At 37.2% G+C, this 19939-nt stretch overlaps 1 protein-coding gene across 1 annotated transcript in view; it reads right to left on the bottom strand.

Annotated features, from left to right (window-relative positions):
* Window positions 1-19939, bottom strand: part of LOC118642185 (ATP-binding cassette sub-family A member 3-like) — a 223145-nt gene that overhangs the window by 149408 nt on the left and 53798 nt on the right. Inside the window, exons 7-8 of the mRNA XM_036279777.1 lie at window positions 14844-14960; window positions 14446-14563 (exon numbers count right to left, since the gene is read on the bottom strand). Coding sequence (XP_036135670.1) covers window positions 14446-14563; window positions 14844-14960 — 235 coding nt within the window. The remainder of the gene's footprint in view (window positions 1-14445; window positions 14564-14843; window positions 14961-19939) is intronic.

Raw genomic sequence — 19939 nt, forward strand, 5'->3', positions numbered from 1 at the left:
GTACTGAATAAAATTCAACATCCTTACCAAAGATAAAATTCTTAAACACTAAATGAAAAAAATCTCTTTCAGCTGACAAAAGACATACTTACATACTTCAAAAGTTTCCAGCTAACATTATATTCCAAAAAGTTGTTCTGGACCTCAGCTTCAAAGTGGTCATGTTAGGGGTTTTCACCCACACCACCAAACAATCTCCAAGATACGAGCTGGGTGTCCCACAATGCAACTCAATCTAATATTACCCTGAGATAGCATCAGCTTCCACAGTTTAAGGATTCAGTCCTACAAGATTACTCTGCACTCCCCACCCCAACAATTTCAGATGTCAGTCACAAGTCCATGTTATCTCTTTTGCTTCTGCTAACTTTAGATCAGAGGTTCCAAGAACCTCTGCCCAAGCAGCTTACAGAACTCGAAGTGTCTTACTTATCAGATGACCAGTTTATTATAAAAGGACATGTCAGACTCATCTAGATGGAAGAGATGCATAGAACGAGGTATGGGGAAAAGGTAAGGAGCTTCCATGCCGAATACACAAATCTCCACATGTTCACCCAACCCAGAAGCTTTCCAACCCAGTATTTATGATAGTTTATAGAGGTTTCATTAAATAGGCATGACTGATTAAACCATTTTCCAGTGGTGACAGATTCAACCTCCAGCCCCCTCCCCTCTAATTACATGGGTCCTTAAGTAACCAGCACTCCCCATATTTAGGTGTTTTCCAACCAAACCAAAAGACATAACAAATGACACCTTTGTTGCTCTCATCACTCCAAAAATTAAAATGATTTTTGGAGCTATGTTCCAGGAAAGCTGAGAAAGTTTGTTACTAGTAGATAATGCCAAACAAGGTCATTCTTGCAACTGAATAAAAGAATATTAGATATTAACTCAAGGCCATATGAAGGAAAAAAAAGAAAGAAAGTACTCCAGTGAGGGTAACTGCATAGGTAAATATAAAAGCCAGAATTAGGGTATTTTTTGGTTTGTAACGCCTCTATTTCTTTCTATATGATTTAAAAGATAAATGCATAAAAATCATTATAAACATATGCTAATAGGTATAAAAACATAAAAATGTAATTTGTGAAAATACCAACATAGAAAGGAAATGGAGATTGACAGGAACAGAGTTTTTTTGTATATTAAAGCTGAACTGGTATTAAGAAAAATTTAATAGTTTAAAATGTTAATTTTAATCTCCAAATTATCCTCTAAAAAAAATGGAAAATATACAGAAAAAGAAATGAGAAGAAAGTCAAAATGGAGGATAAAAAGAACAATATAACATTTGTAAGTTGTTCATTATTACCAATTACTTTAAATGTATATGAGTTTAATTTTCCAACCAAAAAGTGAAGATGTCAAATGGACTTTCTTTTCTTTTGTTTTCAAACTTTAATAAGTTATTTTTTTATTTTTTCAATTATAGTTGACATACACAATTATATTAGTTTCAGGTGTACAGTCCAGTAATTAGACATTATATAACTTAATAAGTGATCATTTTGATAAATCTCATACCCACCTGACACCACAGAGTTATTAGAATATCACTGACTATATTCCCTATGATGTACTTTACATGCCCATAACTATTCTGTAACTACAAATTTGTACTTCTTGAAAGGTTAAAGACAAAGACAAAATCTTAAAAGCAGCAAGGGAAAAGCAGTTAGTTATCTACAAGGGAGATAACTGTCAGCTGTTTTTTCAACAGAAACTTTGCAGGCCATAAAGGATTTGCAAGAAATTAGTTTAAAGTGATGAAAAGCAAGAACTTACAACCAATCTTACTCTACCCAGCAAACCTATCATTTAGAATTGAAGGACAGCCCTGGACTGTTTGGTTCAGCGGTTAGTGTTGGCCTATGCACCAAAAGGTTGTGGGTTCGATTCCTGGTCAAGGGCATGTATTTGGGTTGCAGGTCCGATCCCTGGCCCCTATTTGGATCATGCAGGAGGCAACCAATCAGTATGTCTCTCTCACATAGATGTTTCTCTCTCTCCCCCTCTCCTTCTTTCCTCCCTTCCACTCTGTCCAATAACAACAACAAAAAATACCCTTGAGTGAGAATTAACAACAAAAAATAAATAAAAAAACATAGAATTGTCATATAAAGAGCTTCTCAGAAAAGAAAAAGCTGAAGGAATTCATCACCACCAAACAAGTATTACATGATATGTTAAAGGGTCTGGGAGAGGAAGAAGGGGAAGGGGGAGAGGAAGAAAAAAAAAAAAAAAACCCAGAAGGGACTTTTAAAAATAAATGATCTCCAGTAATCCAAGATGGTGGAAAAGTCAGTGGAAGGTACACTAATCTCTTCTCTGTACCTGAAACTGGAATTACAACTAAAATATAAAACAATCACCTTAATAACCAACTGAGGACTAGCTGAAGAGAAGTCTTATAAGCAAGGAGTTACAGAATTCACATCGAGACTGGTAGGAAAGGCAGAGATGAGAAAAGAACTGGTCAAGCTCTCATGAGGGGCAGCTGAGATTCCCAAAAGATACCCCACATGCAAATGTTCTCCCTAAAGAGAAAAGGGTCCCAATCCCACACTGGGCTCCTCACCCCAGGGCACCACAGTTGGGAAGAGGCATGTATATACTATCTGGAGAAACCCAGGGGCCCTCTTAAAGTGTCAATGCACAAAATCTCATTTGCATACACTTAACTTAGGCTCTGGCAAAGGGAGGGCAAAGCAGACTAGTCATGTGAGGAAAGACTGGAATTTGCGGCTCCTGGGAGAGAGCCGAAGAGACAGCTGCCGGGAAACCTGGGCTGAGACCCTCTCCCACACTGCAGATGCCATCTTTCTTGCATAGAACACTTCCTGCTTACAGCATCAGCCTGAGGGAATGCAATAACCCCACCCTCTGGACTCCCTGTCCCTCTACACTGTGGAGCTTCTTCCCTGCTGAGGAGACAGCTGCCTAGGCCAGAGTACAGAAGTCCAGGCAGTTCAGTGACTAAGTTTTGTGGCTTTGGGATAATGGATATTCCCAAACTTTCTTTTGAATCTGACTGGTGCCTCCCTCTCCAAGGATATCCACTAGGCCTACCCTCTGGACCCTGAGCTCCTGAATTCTAGTGGCTACATCCTGCCAAACACTGGCTGCCCACAAGTTCTGGGCAAAATCTGAGACAGACTGAGTTGTGTTGTTCTTGGGCAGGGGCTGCTGCTCACACTTTCCCCCAAGCCTGACCAGTGCCTCCTCCTAACAGGAGGTCCACTAGCCCCATCATGATGAATTCTGAGGACAGCCACCCTGCCAAGCAAAGACTTCCAGCAGAATCTGAGACAGAATGATTTGTATGGCTCTAAAACAGGACCATTTTTCCCTCACATGCCTAACTGGTGCAGTGCTTTCCCTTCACACAGCCAAATATTGGGCTGTTTGGGCCTGATAAACTCTGCTACCCTCACCCTGATGACTCCTGAAGAATCCACCCCACCACAGAAGTCTACAGGCACCCAATGTGGAAGAGCTAGACTTGGTATACTGTGGGACATTTGCTGAGTGACCTCAGACCCAGCACTGGCACTAAGTTTTAACCTGTATCAATCTGAGAAGCACAACTTGTCCTCCCTGGTAACTCACTGAGAACCTACCTTGTGCAACTTGAGTACCACCAGAGGACTTCTCACTGACTGAGACTAACAAGCAACAAGTAGGCAGAGGCAGGTAGAGATGGATCTCAGGGTGCCTTGGGCCTTTTGCTGACCTGTCCCCAAACTCAGTGCTGAGGGAAGCAAGTCTAGGTGTGCAGCTTCATCCTTCCCACACACATCAAAGCCCAGCAGAGACAGCTGTAAACCGTGCATCACTTTGTAGCTCCAAACAGACTACCTAAGGCAAGTCACAGGTAGCATCTGACATTGACCTGTACCAGAATCCCTACTCAGAGGCGTGCTTTAGACAACATCAGACAAGTATCCATTAACATTACAAGCAGTATATCCAAAGGGAGACCTCAGCAGGCACCAGATACTGTACAGGCAAATTCCACTTCAAGAGGTTAAGACCAACACAGCCAGTCTTACACTGTGTAGGGAAGGCAAACTGAGGATTGACCCCCAACCACAAAGGGGGCCAATAGCAATCAAGACTCAATTACAATAGGAGGGCTCACATAACCCACACAAAGGACATTTCTTGAGCATCCAGTTCAGGTAGGTGATAAAGAAGAGGGCACCACTGGGTCTCAGAGGACACCTACTATACCCGGCCACCCTATTAAACAAAGCCCTATCAAGACTGGAAGGCACAGCATTTTTATCTAACACATAGAAAAAACACAAGAGGCAGTGAAAATGGAGAGGCAAAGAAACATGCCCCAAAGAAAAGAACAACAATAAAAAAAAAATCCAATAGAAAACTAAATGAAGTGGAGGCAAGCAATGTACCAGATATAAAGTTCAAAAAAATGTTTATAAGAAAGCTCAAGAAACATAGAGACAACTTAGTGAGATCTTCAACAGCATAAAAAAAAAGACTCAGAAAACATGAAAAAGAACCAGTCATAAATGAAGAATAGAGTATCTGAAATAAAGAGTACACAAAAAGAAATCAACAGTAGGTTCAACAAAGCAGAGGATCGAATCAGCAATTTAGAAGACAAGGTAGCAAAAAACACCCAATAGGAGACACATACACACACACACACACACACAAATGAGGATAGTCTAAGGAACCTTTCAAACAATATGAAGGGTAACAACATACACATTATATGGGTACCACAAGATGAAGAGAGAGAGCAAAAGATTGAGAACTTATTTAAAGAAATAATGGCTGTACCCTGGCTGGTTTGGCTCAGCGGTTAGAGCGTCGGCCTGCAGTCCAGAAAGACCCAGGTTCGGTTCCCACTAAGGGCGCATACCTCGGTTGCAGTTTGTCCCCAGCCCTGGTTGGTCGTGCAGGTGGCAGCCTCTCGATGTGTCCCTTTGACATTGATGTTTCTCTCTCTCTCCCTCCCACTCTATCTGAACAAAAAATGTAAAAATGTCCTTGAGTGAGGATTAAAAAATAAATAAATAAAAATAAAATAAAAATAAAGAAAGAATGGCTGAAAAAAGAAATGGCGGCGGAGTGAATGGAAGCTACACAGACAATTTCCCAGGACCAAATGGGAATTACAACTAAAACTAAGACAAATCATCAGAAAAAAGCAACAGAAAAGCAGCAGGATTGGACCAAATAACCAAGGACACTGTTAGGATTTACGGAGGTGCAAGAGGGTGGTGGGCTGGGAGCCCACAAACAGCAGGGCCTTAGCTGTGAGCAGCGCCCTCGGGGTTAAAATTCCAAGCAGCTCCACAGCTCAGAAGGCCAGAACAGAGCACTAGATTAGCTACAGCCACTCACCTTGAGCTCAGGCAGAGGGAGGGAGGACTAAACTGGAACTGTGTGTGTACACCTGAAATTTAGAGGACACTCAGACTTTCTGCTGAGTCGCACCCACAAAGGACGGTGGCCAACTTGCTCTTTCATCACCACACAGAACGGTGGCCAGCTTGAACCTTCCCAAAGCTGTGATAGCCCCACCTTCAAAGATTCAGCTCCACCCTCAAAGATTCAGCCCCACCCAAGTGATCCAAAAAATGCAAATTGAGGCTCATTAACAACGAGCGTGTGCCCCACCATCTCAAAATCCTCCTATGCTGAACACCCGAGGGAGTTTTTCATTCAGCTGAGAACCCAAGGCTCTTCAAATAACTGAGACTAATAGTTTTCAAGGCAAAAAGCTATATGATAAATGAAACTTTGCTGGGCTTACAAATCTACCCAGGAAAGTGAGACTTGACAGTGAAGTTTAATGTGGGTCCTCCCACACTCCTCCAAACCCAATAGAGGAAGCCACAAACAGCAGAACACCGACATCCACAGGGAAAATGTGGCAGGCTCATAAAACCACTGAAATGGCCAAAATGGTGAAACAAAACAACAAACCCCAAATGAAAAAACAGGAGAACTCTACCAAAGATGAATTAAATAAAATGCAGTTGAGCAAGTTATCAGAGGTAGAGTTCAGAGCCATGATCTTGACAAAGCATGACAGCATGAGTAAGGACATCAACACCATGAGTAAAAATATAGAAACATTGAAAACCAACCAAGTGGAAATGAAGAATGACACAGCAGAAATAAAGAACATATTGGATGGACAAACCAACAGAGTGGAGGAAGCTGAGGACCCCATCAGTGAATTAAAATACAGGGTAGAAAAAAATTAAACAATCAGAAGGAAAAAAAAACAATTAAAAGACAGGAAGACAGCTTAAGAGAGCTGTGGGACAACTGGAAATATAATAACATTTCCAGCATAAGAGTCCCCCAAAAAAGAAGAAAATGAGCAAGGGTTTGAGAATATATTTGAATAAATAGTGACAGAAAACTTAGCTCTAACTTAGTGAAAGAAGAATGCATTCAAGTTCAAAAAGCACAGAGAGCCCCAAGTAAGAAGAACCCAAACAGGTTCACACTAAGACACATAATAATTAAAATGCCAAGAATTAAAGACAAAGAGAAAATCCTAAAGGCAGCAAGACATAAGCAACAGGTTACCTACGAAGGAACTCCCATAAGGTTCTCAGCTGACTTCTCAACAGAAACACTACAGGCAAGAAGGGAGTAGCATGAAGTATCAAGGCCATGAAAAACAAGGATCTGAATCCAAGACTACTCTACCCAGCAAGGATATCATTCAAAATAGGTCAAATAAAGAGCTTCCCAGACAAAAAATAGGTTGAGGTAATACAATAGCACCAAACCAGCACTGCAAGAAATGTTAAAAGGACTGCTGTAATTAGTAGAAGAAATAGAAAGAAAAATAGAACCACACTAAACAAAAATGGCAATAAATAGGTACATATCAATTATCACCTTAAATGTGAATGTTTGAATGCTCCGATAAAAAGACACAGAGTAGCTGATTGAATAAGAAAAAATGACTCACATATATGTTGTTTACAAGAGACCAACCTCACAACAAAAGACTCACATAGGTTGAAAGTAAAGGAATGAAAAAAATTTTTCCCAGCAAACAAAAAGGAAAAAAAAAGCTGAGGTACCAATACTCATATCTGATAAAGTAGATTTTTTAATGAAGGCCATAACTAGAGACAAAGAATGCCACTACATAATATTGAAAGGATATATCCAATAGGAACATACAACCTTGGTAAACATATATGCACCCCATATAGGAGCACCAACATATATTAAAAATCTTCTGGAGATCTTCAAAGGAGAAATCGACAGCAATACAATCATAGCAGGGGACTTCAACACCCTGCTGACATCACTGGATAGATCCTCTAGACAAAAAATTAACAAGGAAACAGAAACTCTAAGTGAAGCTCTGGATCAAATGGATTTAATAGATATCTACAGAGAATTACTCCCCAAAACTTCAGATTTCACATTCCTCTCAAGCGCACATGGGACATTCTCAAAGACAGACCACATGTTAGGGCACCAACTAAGTCTCTACAAGTTCAAGAAGATTAAAATCATATCAAGCATCTTCTCAGATCACAATGGCATGAAAGTAAAAATCAATTGCAACAAGAACATGCAGACATTTTAAAACATGGAGGCTAAATAGCACGCTATTGAACAATGAATGGGTTACCATGGAGATCAAGGAAGAAATTAAAAACTTCCTGTAACCAATGAAAATGAACACACAACAATACAAAATCTATGGGATACAGCGAGAGCAGTTTTGAGAAGGAAGTTCATAGCACTACAGGCCTACCTCAAGAAACAAGAACAATTTCTAATAAACTACCTAACTTCACAACTTACAGAACTAGAAAGAAAACAAAAGGAAAAACCCAGAGCAAGTAGAGAAAGGAAATAGTAAAGATCAGAGCAGAAATAAATGACATGGAGACCAAAAAAATCAACTAAAAGGATCAATGAAATAAAGAGCTGGTTTTCTGAAAAGATAAACAAGACTGATGGTCCCTTACCTAGACTCAACAAGAAACAGAGAGAGAGAACCCAAATATACAAAATCAGAAATGAAAGAGAAGAAGTAATAACTGACACCAAATAAATACAAAGGAACATTAACAAATATTATGAACAATTATATGGCAACAAATTGGAGAATCTAAGAGATATGCACAAATATCTAGAAACACTCAGTTTCCAAAAACTGAACTGAGAAGAGACAGAAAACTTGAAGAGACCAATAACAACTAAGAAAACTGAAGATGTAATCAAGACTCTCCAGGCAAACAAAAGCTGAGGTCCAGACGGCTTCAAGGGGAAGTTTTACTGAACATTCAAAGAAGAACTAACACCCATTCTCCCCAAGCTATTCCTAAAAATTCAAGAAGAAAGCAGACTCCCAAAATTGTTATATGAGGCCAGCATAATTCTAATTCCAAAACCAGATATAGACGCCACAAAAAAAGAAAACTACAGGCCAATATCCCTGATGAACATAGATGTCAAAATCCTGAACAAAATACTAGCAAATCGAATTCAGCGATACATCAAAAAAATTATTCACCATAACCAAGTGGGATTCATCCCAGGGATGCAAGGCTGGTACTATATTTGCAAATCAATATGTGATACACCACATAAGCAAAAACAAACAAACAAAAAACTATATGATCATATCAATAAACACTGAAAAAGCATTTGACAAAATGCAGCACCCATTTCTGATAAAAACGCTGAGCAATTTGGAAATAGAGGGATCATATCTAGACATAATAAAGGCCACATATGAAAGACATAGAGCCAATATCATATTCAATGGACAAAAACTAAAAGCATTTCTCTTAAGAACAGGAACAAGACAGGGATGCCCACTTTTGCCACCCTTACTTAACACAGTACTGGAACTCTAAGCCACAGCAATCAGACTTGAAGAAAAAATAAAAGGGATCCAAATTGGAAAGGAGGAAGTGAAACTGTCATTATTTGCAGATGACATGATATTATACGTAGAAAACCCTAAAGACTCCCTCAAAAATCTACTAGACTTAATAAATGAATCTGGCAAAGTAGCAGGATACAAAATACAGTCAAGAAATTGACGGCATTCTTATTATACACCAATGATGAACTCACAGAAAAAAGAAACTAAAAAAAAACAAAACAAAAAATCCCATTTACCATTGCAGCAAAAAAATTAATGTACCTAGGAATAAACATAACCAAAGAAGAAAAGGAGTTTCAGAAAACTACAGGACATTGAAAAAAGAAAGATAGAAAGATATAAAAAAGTGGAAGCACATACCTGTTCATGGATTGGAAGAATTAACATCATTAAAATGTCCATATTACCCAAAGCAATCTATAGATTCAATACAATCCCCATCAAAATACCAACGACATATTTTACAGAAGTAGAATGAAGACTTGAAAACTTTATTTTGAACAAAAAAAGACCCCAAATGGCCACAGCAATCTTGAAAAATAAGAACAAAGTAGGCGGGATCACAATACCGGATATCAGGTTATACGACAAAGTTACTGTAATCAAAACAGCCTGGTACTGGCACACAAACAGGCACATAGATCAGTGGAATAGAACAGAGAACCCATAAATTGACTCAAAACATTATGCTCAATTAATATTCAACAAAGGTGCAAGAGCATACAATGGAGTCAAGGCAGCCTCTTTAATAAATGGTGTTGGAAAATTGGACGGCTAAATGCAAAAAAATAAAACTAGACTATCAACTTACACCATACACAAGAATAAACTCAAAATGAATAAAAGACTTAAATGTGACTCGTGAATCCATAAAAATCCTAGAAGAAAATGTAGGCAAAGAAATCTCAGACATCATATGCAGCAGAATTTTCAGTGACACATCACCTAAGGCAACAGAAACAAAGAAAAAAAAATGAACACACAGGACTACATCAAACTGAAAAGCTTCTGCACAGCAAAAGAAACAACCATCAAAGTGGAAAGCCAACCCACTGTATGGGAGAGCATAACTGCCAATGATACATCAGATAAGGGGTTAATTTCCATCACATATAGTGTGCTTATACAACTCAACAAAAAGAAAACAAAGAACCCAATGAAAAATGAGCAGAGGAGCTAAATAGACACTTCTCCAAACAGGACATACAACTGGCCAAGAGACATATAAAGAAATGCTCCACATCACTAATCATCAGAAAGATGCAAATTAAAACAACAATGAGGTATCACCTCACACCTGTCAGAATGGCCGCCATCAACAAAGCATCAAACAACAAGTTTTGGTGAGGGTGTGGAGAAAAGGAGACTCTAGTACACTGCTGGTGGGAATGCAGACTAGTGCAGCCACTATGGAAAATACTATGGTGTTGCCTCAAAACATTAAAAATTGAATTGCCATATGACCCAGTGATCCCACTTCTAGGAATATATCCTAAGAAGCCTGAAACACCAAAAAGAAAGAATATATGTACCCCATGTTCACAGCAGCACTATTTACAATAGCTAAAATCTGGAAACAGCCTAAGTATCCAAGTAGACAAATGGATAAAAAGCTGTGGTACATATACACAATGGAGTACTATGCAGCTGTAAGAAAGAAAGATCTCTTATCCTTTGAGACAACATGAAGGGACCTGGAGAGTAATATCGTAAGCGAAACAAGCCAAGCAGAGAATGACAAATATCACATGATGTCACTTATTTGTGGAATATAATGAACATAACAGTCTGAAAAACAGGGTAATCCCAGAGACATGGAAGTAGGGTACAGACTGACAATCCCCAGAAGAGGCGGAGAGTGGGGGAAGAGATGAACCACAGAACTTATATGCATGTATGCATAACCAATGGAAATGGACAACAAAGCTGGGGATGCGGTGGGGAGGGAAGGAGAGGAGGGTGTCAATGGGGGACAAAGGAGAAACATCTGTAACAAAATAAAAATAAATAAATAAACAAATAAACAAATAAATAAATAAATAAAATAATGGCTGAAAATTTCACTAACCTTGTGAAGAAAAAAGACATAGAAATCTAGAACACACAGAGAGTCCCATACAAGATGAACCCAAACCCCAAACCAGCCCACACCAAGACACATCGTAATTAAAATGTCAAAGGTTAAAAACAAAGAGAGAATCTCAAAAGTAGTAAGAGAAAGACAGTTAACTACAAGAAAGCTCCCATAACACTGTCAGTTGATTCCTCAATAGAAACAATCCAGGCCAGAAGGGATAGGCATGAAATATTCAAAGTAATGAAAAGCAAGGACCTACAACCAAAATGACTTTACCCAGCAAGGCTTTCATTTAAAAATTGAATGAGAGAAAAAAGAGCATCACAGAGAAGCAAATGCTAAAGAAGTTCATTACCACCAAACTGGTATTACAAGAAATGTTAAAGGGTCTTAAGAAAAGGAAGAAAAATGGAAAAGAAAACAAAAACAAAAGAGATGAACCGGTGACAAATAGTGTACCTGTTGAAAATCACATTAAAAGTAAATAACTTAAATGCTCCCAAGAAAACTCCCAAGCTCTTTTTATGAGGCCAGCATTATCCTAACTGCAAAACCAGATAAAGACACTACAAAGAAAGAAAATTATAAGCCAATATCTTTGATGAACATAGATTCTAAAATCCTTAACAAAATATTAGCAAACTGGAACCAGCAGTACATTAAAAAGGTCATACACTGTGATTAAGTGGGATTTATTCGGGATGCAAGTTTGGTACAATATCCATAAATCAATAAACATGATACACTACAAACAAAATAAAGAATAAAATCCACACTATCATATCAATAGTGTGCATAAAGATCATCTGATAAAATCCAGTACCCATTTATGATAAAAACTCTCAGCAAAGAGGGAATAGAGAGATCATAACTCAACATAATAAAGGCCAAATATAAAATCCCACAGCTAACATCATACTCAATGAGCAAAAACTACAAGTATTTCCCTTAAGATATGCAACAAGACAGGGTTGTCCACTTACATACTGGAAGACCTAGCCATAGCAATTAGACAAGAAGAAGAAATAAAAGGCATTCAAATTAGAATGGAATAACTAAAACTGTCATTATTTGTTGATGACATAACACTGTGTATATAGAGAACACTAAAGATTCCACCAAAACTACTAGATCTGATAAATTAATACAGTGAAGCAGCAGCATACAAAATAAATATCTGAAAATAAGTTCCACTTTTATACACCAATAATGAACTATTAGAAAGGAAAACTAAGAAAATAATCCCATTTACAATAGCATGAAAACAAACAAACAAACCCAGGAATAAATTTAATCAAGGATATAAAACACCTATACTCAAAATATTATAAGACACCGAAGAAAGAAAATGAAGAAGCTACAAATAAATGGAAGCATACACCATGTTCATTTATAGGAATAATTAATATCATTAAAATGTCCATATTACCGAAAGCAATCTATAGATTCAACACAATTGCTATCAAAATACCAATGGTATATTTCACAGAGCAAGAAAAAATATTTCAAAAATGTATATGGAACCACTAAAAACCCCAGATAGCCAGAGCAATCTTGATAAAAAGGAACAAAGTTGGAGGGATAATGCTATCTGATATCACACTATACTACAAGGCTATAGTTATCAAAACAGCATGGTGCTGCATAAAAATAGACACATAGATCAATGAAACAAACTAGAGAGCCCAGAGATAAACCCACACCTTTATGATTAATTAATATTTGACAAAGGAGGCAAGAATATACAATAGGCAAACACGGTTTATTCAATAAATGGTACTTAGAAAATTGTACAACTAATTGCACAAAAAAATGAAACTAGACCATCTTCTTACACCATATATAAGAATTTGAAATGGATTAAAGACTTAAGTTTAAGACTCAAAATCATAAGTTGTAAATTAGATTGTTTTCTTTCTTTCTCAGATGTTTTGTTAGTATATAAAAATACAATTGAATACGGAAATAGTCAAATAACTATGAATGGTACCAGGGGGTACTTAAAATGTAGAGGAGACCACTTCGCAAAGTGTATGATTGTCTAACCACTATGCTATACACCTGAAACTAATTTAAAATAATACTGAATATCAACTGTAATAAAATATTTTTAAAATGAATTTAAGATAACATTCATATCTCTAGTGAGACAAATGAAAGTTTGACATACATTTTGGCAAGTATATGGACCAAAAAGAATGTTCATCATCTTCTAATGGGGCTCCAAATGCTAAACACCACTTCCTAAGTGGTTGTACACTGCCAATTTGAACATTCACAAACACTATGACCCAGCGACTCGATTCTTAACTGTACCATAGTGAAAGTCTTACACATATGTACCAGCAGGTACACAAAAATGTTCAGAACATCTAGGTTGCCATAATGCCCCAAAGAGAAAACACTGGCATTTGTTTTCTACTTATTTTGCTCTTTGGCATAACACATTCTGCCTCACATTGACATACAACTGATCTTTACCACCTGGGTTGGCTGTTGTTGGGGGTGGGGTTGGCTGCTTATAGGTTGATTATATAATCTTGTGCCTTGTGAGGACCAATTAATTAATAATACCCATGATAATGTACTGAGAAAAATTGAAATTAAAATGAAATAGAGCTATTTGATCATGTCTGCCATCGGTATGTGAGCCCTCAAAAGGGCCCAGAAACAATTTTCATTTGCCTCTGCCTATTAGATACTGCTCAGAACAAAGATCTCAATGAAGGAATGAATGAATGGATACTTACTCATATGACTTGACTTCAATTCCAGTCTTCCAATCCTTCAATAATGCTTAAAAACAACCTCTATATCAAACATTATAAGATTTGTCTCAACTTCAATCTGAAGTGGGAGTATTTTACTCCTTCTCTTCTGTGTACATTATGCTCCATTAATTTTCATTGCTCTTTACATGTTCTGTCAAATCATTTTTTGAATGTGTGATTGATATTCAATGTCATATCCATGGGGGCAGGCACTATATTTCAAATACGTGGCAGGCACCCAATAACAATCTATTATTAAGTGAAAGGGCCCTTCCTTTCAGTAAAGCAATTTTGTTATTTTCTTCCTCTTCATGTTCTACAATATCACCACCACATACTGCTAGACTTTAGTCCCTCTGACAGAACATACAGAAGTATCTCCATCTCAACCTTTCCTGGAAGATGGTTAAACAGATACCATACAAGTTAGCAGCTAAAGGTTAGAAAGAACACACAAATGTGATCTTAGTTTGATGTTTATCCTTTATTCACATGTATACCATGTGATGTTCATTGTAATGCTCTCTTCATTCCCTTTCAAATCATTTCAAGTTCATATGCTTGTTTTTTTCAGTAAGCAGAGGCTATAGATGAGGTTGCAACTAAAGTTCAGAAGGAGCTTCCAAATATGATCCTCATTTAGTCACTGAGAAACTTCCCAGAAGTTTTGGACTCACCTTTATTGAAAAATGTGCTGACCATAAAGCTGAAGAATATTGTGGAGATAGCAAAACACAGCAAAAAGACAAAAATAAGAGATGGGTCGCTGTACTGGATGATGGGCACAGGTTCCATCTAGCAAAACAATCAGGAAGCCGTTTTAGTCATACCCACAGCAAAACAAAAATGGAGAAACAAAACATCTTTAATTATTTTAACAGTCCTATCAGAACCAGTGCTGAGGGAGATATAAACAATTCACTAAGTACAGAGCTCCACACCTCTAGGTTTAAAGGTTACTTTGTGGAGGTACTAAGCAGGTACACGTTTGTTTTCCAGTAACCTGAACACAAGAGGCTCAAACCAGGTCTCTGCTTCCCCTCTTAAAGTTTAGCTGCAGCAAATAGACACTTGCCTTGACAAAGAAAATTAGGCACATCAAAAAGATGATAATTGAATACAAAATGAGGAATGTGAAGAAATAGGCAGCCCAGAGCATCCAGTTACTGAGTCCTATCATGAGCTGGTACTCCTGTGGAAGAGTTAGCACAAACCAGATGGATAAAGCTTGTAATGATACAAAATGCATTCATAGTTTTATGTAATTTAACTTCCACTACATTGAAATCGGTTATATAATATCATGCCCAGTTTATGGAGGAGGAAATCAAAGCTCAGAATCTCAAGTGATTTGATAATCACTCAGCTGGTGAGTGGCTGTTATGCTTATAAGCTGACATGATTTCCCCATAATTAGATATTGTTCAGATATAAAAACACTTAAAACTATAAACCACTTAGATTAATATCTCCTTCTTATTTCTTATGTACTCTTCCAGAAGGCATTAAAGGAATGTACAACACCAAGAGTGAACCCTAATTTACTCTTGAACTATAAATAATTTTGATGTATCAATGCAGGTTCATCAATTGTAACAAATACACCATTGTGGTGGGTAATGTTAACAATATGGGAGTCTAGGCAGGAGTTAAGCAAGAAATCTCTAAAACTTCCTCTCAATTTTGATAGACCTTGAAGGCATTATGCTAAGTGAAATAAGTTGAACAAAGAAAGATAAATAGCATATTATCTCATGTAGAATCTTAAAAAAACAAACAAACAAACAAAAGCTCAGATAGAAAACATATTGGTGGTTTCCAGAGTGGGGAAGGGGGGGGGGCAAAATGAGTGAAGGGGGTCAAAAGGCACAAATTTCCAGTTATAAAACAAATAAGTTATGGGATTGTAATGTACAGCATAGTGACTATAGTTAATAATACTGCATGGTATATTTGAAAGTTGCTAGACAGTGGATCCTAAAACTCCTCATCATATGAAAAAAAATTTTTAACTATGTATGGTGATAAATGTTAACTAGACTTATAGTGCTGATCATTTCACAATGTATAAAATATTGAATCATTTTTCTACTCCTAAAACTAATGATATATGTCAAATATACCTCAATAAAAAATAAACTTTATTTCTCCCTTTCCTTCTTTGCTTTTTTCCTTTTATTTTATTTTTTATTGATTAATTAATTTATTTTTATTACACATTTCTCCTTTTCCCCCTACAGATTCCCCCCTACCCCACACTACCCACCCAGTCCCGATTTGTTGTCCATGACCACTGTTCATGCATATATGTATATAAGTTCTGTGGTTTATCTCTACCCCACAACCCTCTGTTCTGGGAATTGCCCGTCTGTACCTCAATTCCACATCTCTGGAACTACTCCACTCCTCAGAGTTTTATGTTCATTATATTCCACAAACAAGTGAGATCATATGATACTTGTCTTTCTGTTTGGCTTGTTTCGCTTGGATAATACTTTCCAGGTCCCTCCATGTCATCTCAAAGGATAAGAGATCTTTCTTTCTTATAGCTGCATAGTACTCCATTGTGTATATGTACCACTGCTTTTTTATCCATTCTTCTACTGATGGACATTTGGGCTGTTTGCATATCTTAGATATTGTAAATACTGCTGGTAATAACATGGGGGTACATATATTCTTTCTGATTGGTGTTTCAGCCTTCTTGGGGTATATTCCTAGCAGTGGGATCACTGGGTCAAAAGGAAGTTCAATTTTTAATTTTTTGAGGTAACACCATATTGTTTTCCATAGTGGCTGCACCAGTCTGCATTCCCACCAGCAATGTACTAGAGAACCCTTTTCTCCACACCCTCACCAACACTTGTTGTTTGATGATTTGTTGATGGCGGCCATTCTGACAGGTGTGAGGTGATACCTCATTGTTGTTTTAATTTGCATCTCTCTGATGATTAGTGATGTTGAGCATTTCTTCATATGTCTCTTAGCCATTTGCACGTCCTGTTTGGAGAGGTGTCTATTTAGTTCCTCTGCCAATTTTTTAATTGGGTTCTTTGTCTTCCTTTTGCTGAGTTGTATGAGCACTCTATATATATATTGGAAATTAACCCCTTATGTGATACATCATTGGCAATTATGCTCTCCCATACAGTGGGTAGCCTTTCCATTTTCATGATTGAATCTTTCGCTGTGCGAAGCTTTTGAGTTTGATGTAGTCCAATGTGTTCATTTTCTCCTTTGTTCCTATTGCATTAGGTGATGTGTCAGTGAAAATTCTGCTGCATATGATGTCTGAAATTTTGTTGCCTACAGTTTCTTGTAGGATTTTTATGAATTCATGAGTCATATTTAAGTCTTTTATCCATTTTGAGTTTATTCTTGTGTAGGGTGTAAGTTGATGGTCTAGTTTCATTTTTTTTTTTTTTTTTGCATGTAGCTGTCCAATTTTTCCAACATCATTTATTAAAGAGGCTGTCGTTACTCCACTGTATGCTCTTGCCACCTTCGTCAAATATTAATTGAGCATATTGCCTTGGGTCCATTTCTGGGTTCTCTGTTCTGTTCCACTGGTCGATATGCCTGTTTTTGTGCCAGCACCAGGCTGTTTGAATTACAATGGCTTTGTAGTATAACCTGAAATCTGGTTGTGATCCCTCCTACTTTGTTCTCCTTTTTCAAGATTGCTGCGGCTATGCGAGGTCTTTTTTGCTTCCATATGAGCTTTTGAAGTATTTGTTCTAGTTCTGTAAAGTATGTCATTGGTACTTTGATGGGGATTGCATTGAATCTATAGATTGCTTTGGGTAGTATGGACATTTTGATGATGTTATTTCTTCCAATCCATGAACAAGGTATGTGCTTCCACTTTTTTATATCTTCCTCTATTTCTTTTTTCAATGACCTGTAGTTTTCTGAGAATAGGTGCTTTATTTCTTTGGTTAAGTTTATTACTAGGTTTCTTAATTTTTGGTCTCAATGGTAAATGGGATTGTTTTCTTAGTTTCTCCTTCTGTGAGTTCATCATTGGTGTATAAGAATGCCATCAATTTCTTAATGCTAATTTTGTATCCTGCTAATTTGCCAAATTTATTAAGTCTCGTAAATTTTTGATGGAGTCTTTGGGGTTTTCTACGTATAATATCATGTCATCTGAGAATAATGAACGTTTCACTTCCTCCTTTACATTTGGATCCCTTCTATTTTTTCTTCCTGTTTGATTGCTGTGGCTAAGACTTCCAGTACTATGTTAAATAAGAGTGGCAAAAGTGGGCATCCATGTTTGTTCCTGTTCTTAAGGGAATTGATTTTAGTTTCTGCCCATTGAGTATGATGTTGGCTGTCGGTCTTTCATATATGGCCTTTATTATGTTCATATATGATCCCTCTATTCCCACACTGCTGAGCGTTTTTATCAGAAATGGATGCTAGATTTTGTCGAAGGCTTTTTGGCATCGATTGATATGATCATATGATTTTTAGCTTTCATTTTGTTTATGTGGTGTATCACATATTGATTTGCAAATATTGTACCAGCCTTGCATCCCTGGGCTGAATCCCACTTGGTCATGGTGAATAATTTTTTTGATGTATTGGTGGATTTGATTTGCTAATATTTTGTTCAGGATTTTAGCATCTGTGTTCATCAGGGATATTGGTCTCTAATTTTCTTCTTTGTAGTGCCTTTTTCTGGTTTTGAAATTAGAATTATGCTGGCCTCATAAAACGAGTTTACAAGTCTTTCTTCTTCTTGAATTTTTTAAATAGTTTGAGGAGAATGGGTATTAGTTCTTCTTTGAATGTTCAGTAAAATTCTCCCGTGAAGCCATTTGGGCCAGGGTTTTTTTGTTTGCTGGAAGAGTCTTGATTACATCTTCAATTTTTGTTGTTATTTGTCTGTTCAAGGTTTCTATCTTTTCCTGGTTCAGTTTTGGGAGACAATGTGTTTCTAGAAATGTGTTCCTTTCAATTAGATTGTCGAATTTGTTGTCGTATAATTGTTCATAATATCTGTTAACAATCCTTTGTATTTCTGTGGTGTCAGGTATTATTTTTCCTCTTTCATTTCTGATTTTGTGTATTTGGGTTCTCTCTGTTTCTTGGTGAGTCTAGCTAAGGGTCCATCAATGTTATTTATCTTTTCAAAGAACCAATTCTTTGTTTCATTGATCCTTTGAATTGTTTTTTTGGTTTCCATGTCATTTAGTTCTGCTCTGATCTTTACTATTTCCTTCCTTCTTCTTGCTCTGGGGTTTTCTATTTGCATTCTAGTTATGTAAGTTGTGAGGTTAGATAGTCTATTAGAGATTTTTCTTGCTTCTTGAGGTAGGCCTGTAGTACTATAAACTTCCCTCTCAGAACTGCTTTTGCTGCATCCCATAGATTTTGTGTTGTTGTGTGTTCATTTTCATTCATTTCCAGGAAGTTTGTAATTTCTTCCTTGATCTCCCTGGGAACCCATTCATTGTTCAATAGCATGCTATTTAGCCTCCATGTTTTTAAATGTCTTTGCATGTTCTTGTTGGAATTGATTTCTAGTTGCATGCCATTGTGATCTGAGAAGATGCTTGATATGATTTCAATATAGAACATGTACAGACTTAGTTTGTGTCCTAACATGTGGTCTATCTTGGAGAATGTCCCATGTGCACTTGAGAAGATTATGAATTCTGTGGATTTGGGGAGTAATTCCTTGCAGATATCTATTAAATCCATTTGATCTAGCGCTTCATTTAGAGTCTGTGTTTCCTTGTTAATTTTTTGTCTAGAAGGTCTATCCAGTGATGTCAGCGGGTTGTTGAAGTCCCCTGCTATGATTGTATTACTACTGATTTCTCGTTTGAAATCTTCTAGAAGATTTTTAATATATGTTGGTGCTCCTAAATTGGGTGCATATATGTTTACCAAGGTTATATCTTCCTTTTGGATAAATCCTTTCAATATTATGTAGGGCCTTTTTTGTGTCAAGTATGGCCTTCATTTTGAAATCTACTTTATCAGATATGAGTATAGCTACCCTAGCTTTTTCATTGCTTTCCATTTGCTTGAAAGATTTTTTTCCATCCCTTCACTTTCAACTTATGTGTGTCTTCTGTTGTATAGTGCGTCTCTTGTAAACAACATATATGTGAGTCATGCTTTCTTATCCAGTCAGCTACTCTGTGTCTTTTGATT

The sequence above is a fragment of the Molossus molossus genome, unplaced genomic scaffold (assembly GCF_014108415.1).
Source record: "Molossus molossus isolate mMolMol1 unplaced genomic scaffold, mMolMol1.p scaffold_m16_p_3, whole genome shotgun sequence".
Lineage (NCBI taxonomy): Eukaryota > Metazoa > Chordata > Mammalia > Chiroptera > Molossidae > Molossus > Molossus molossus.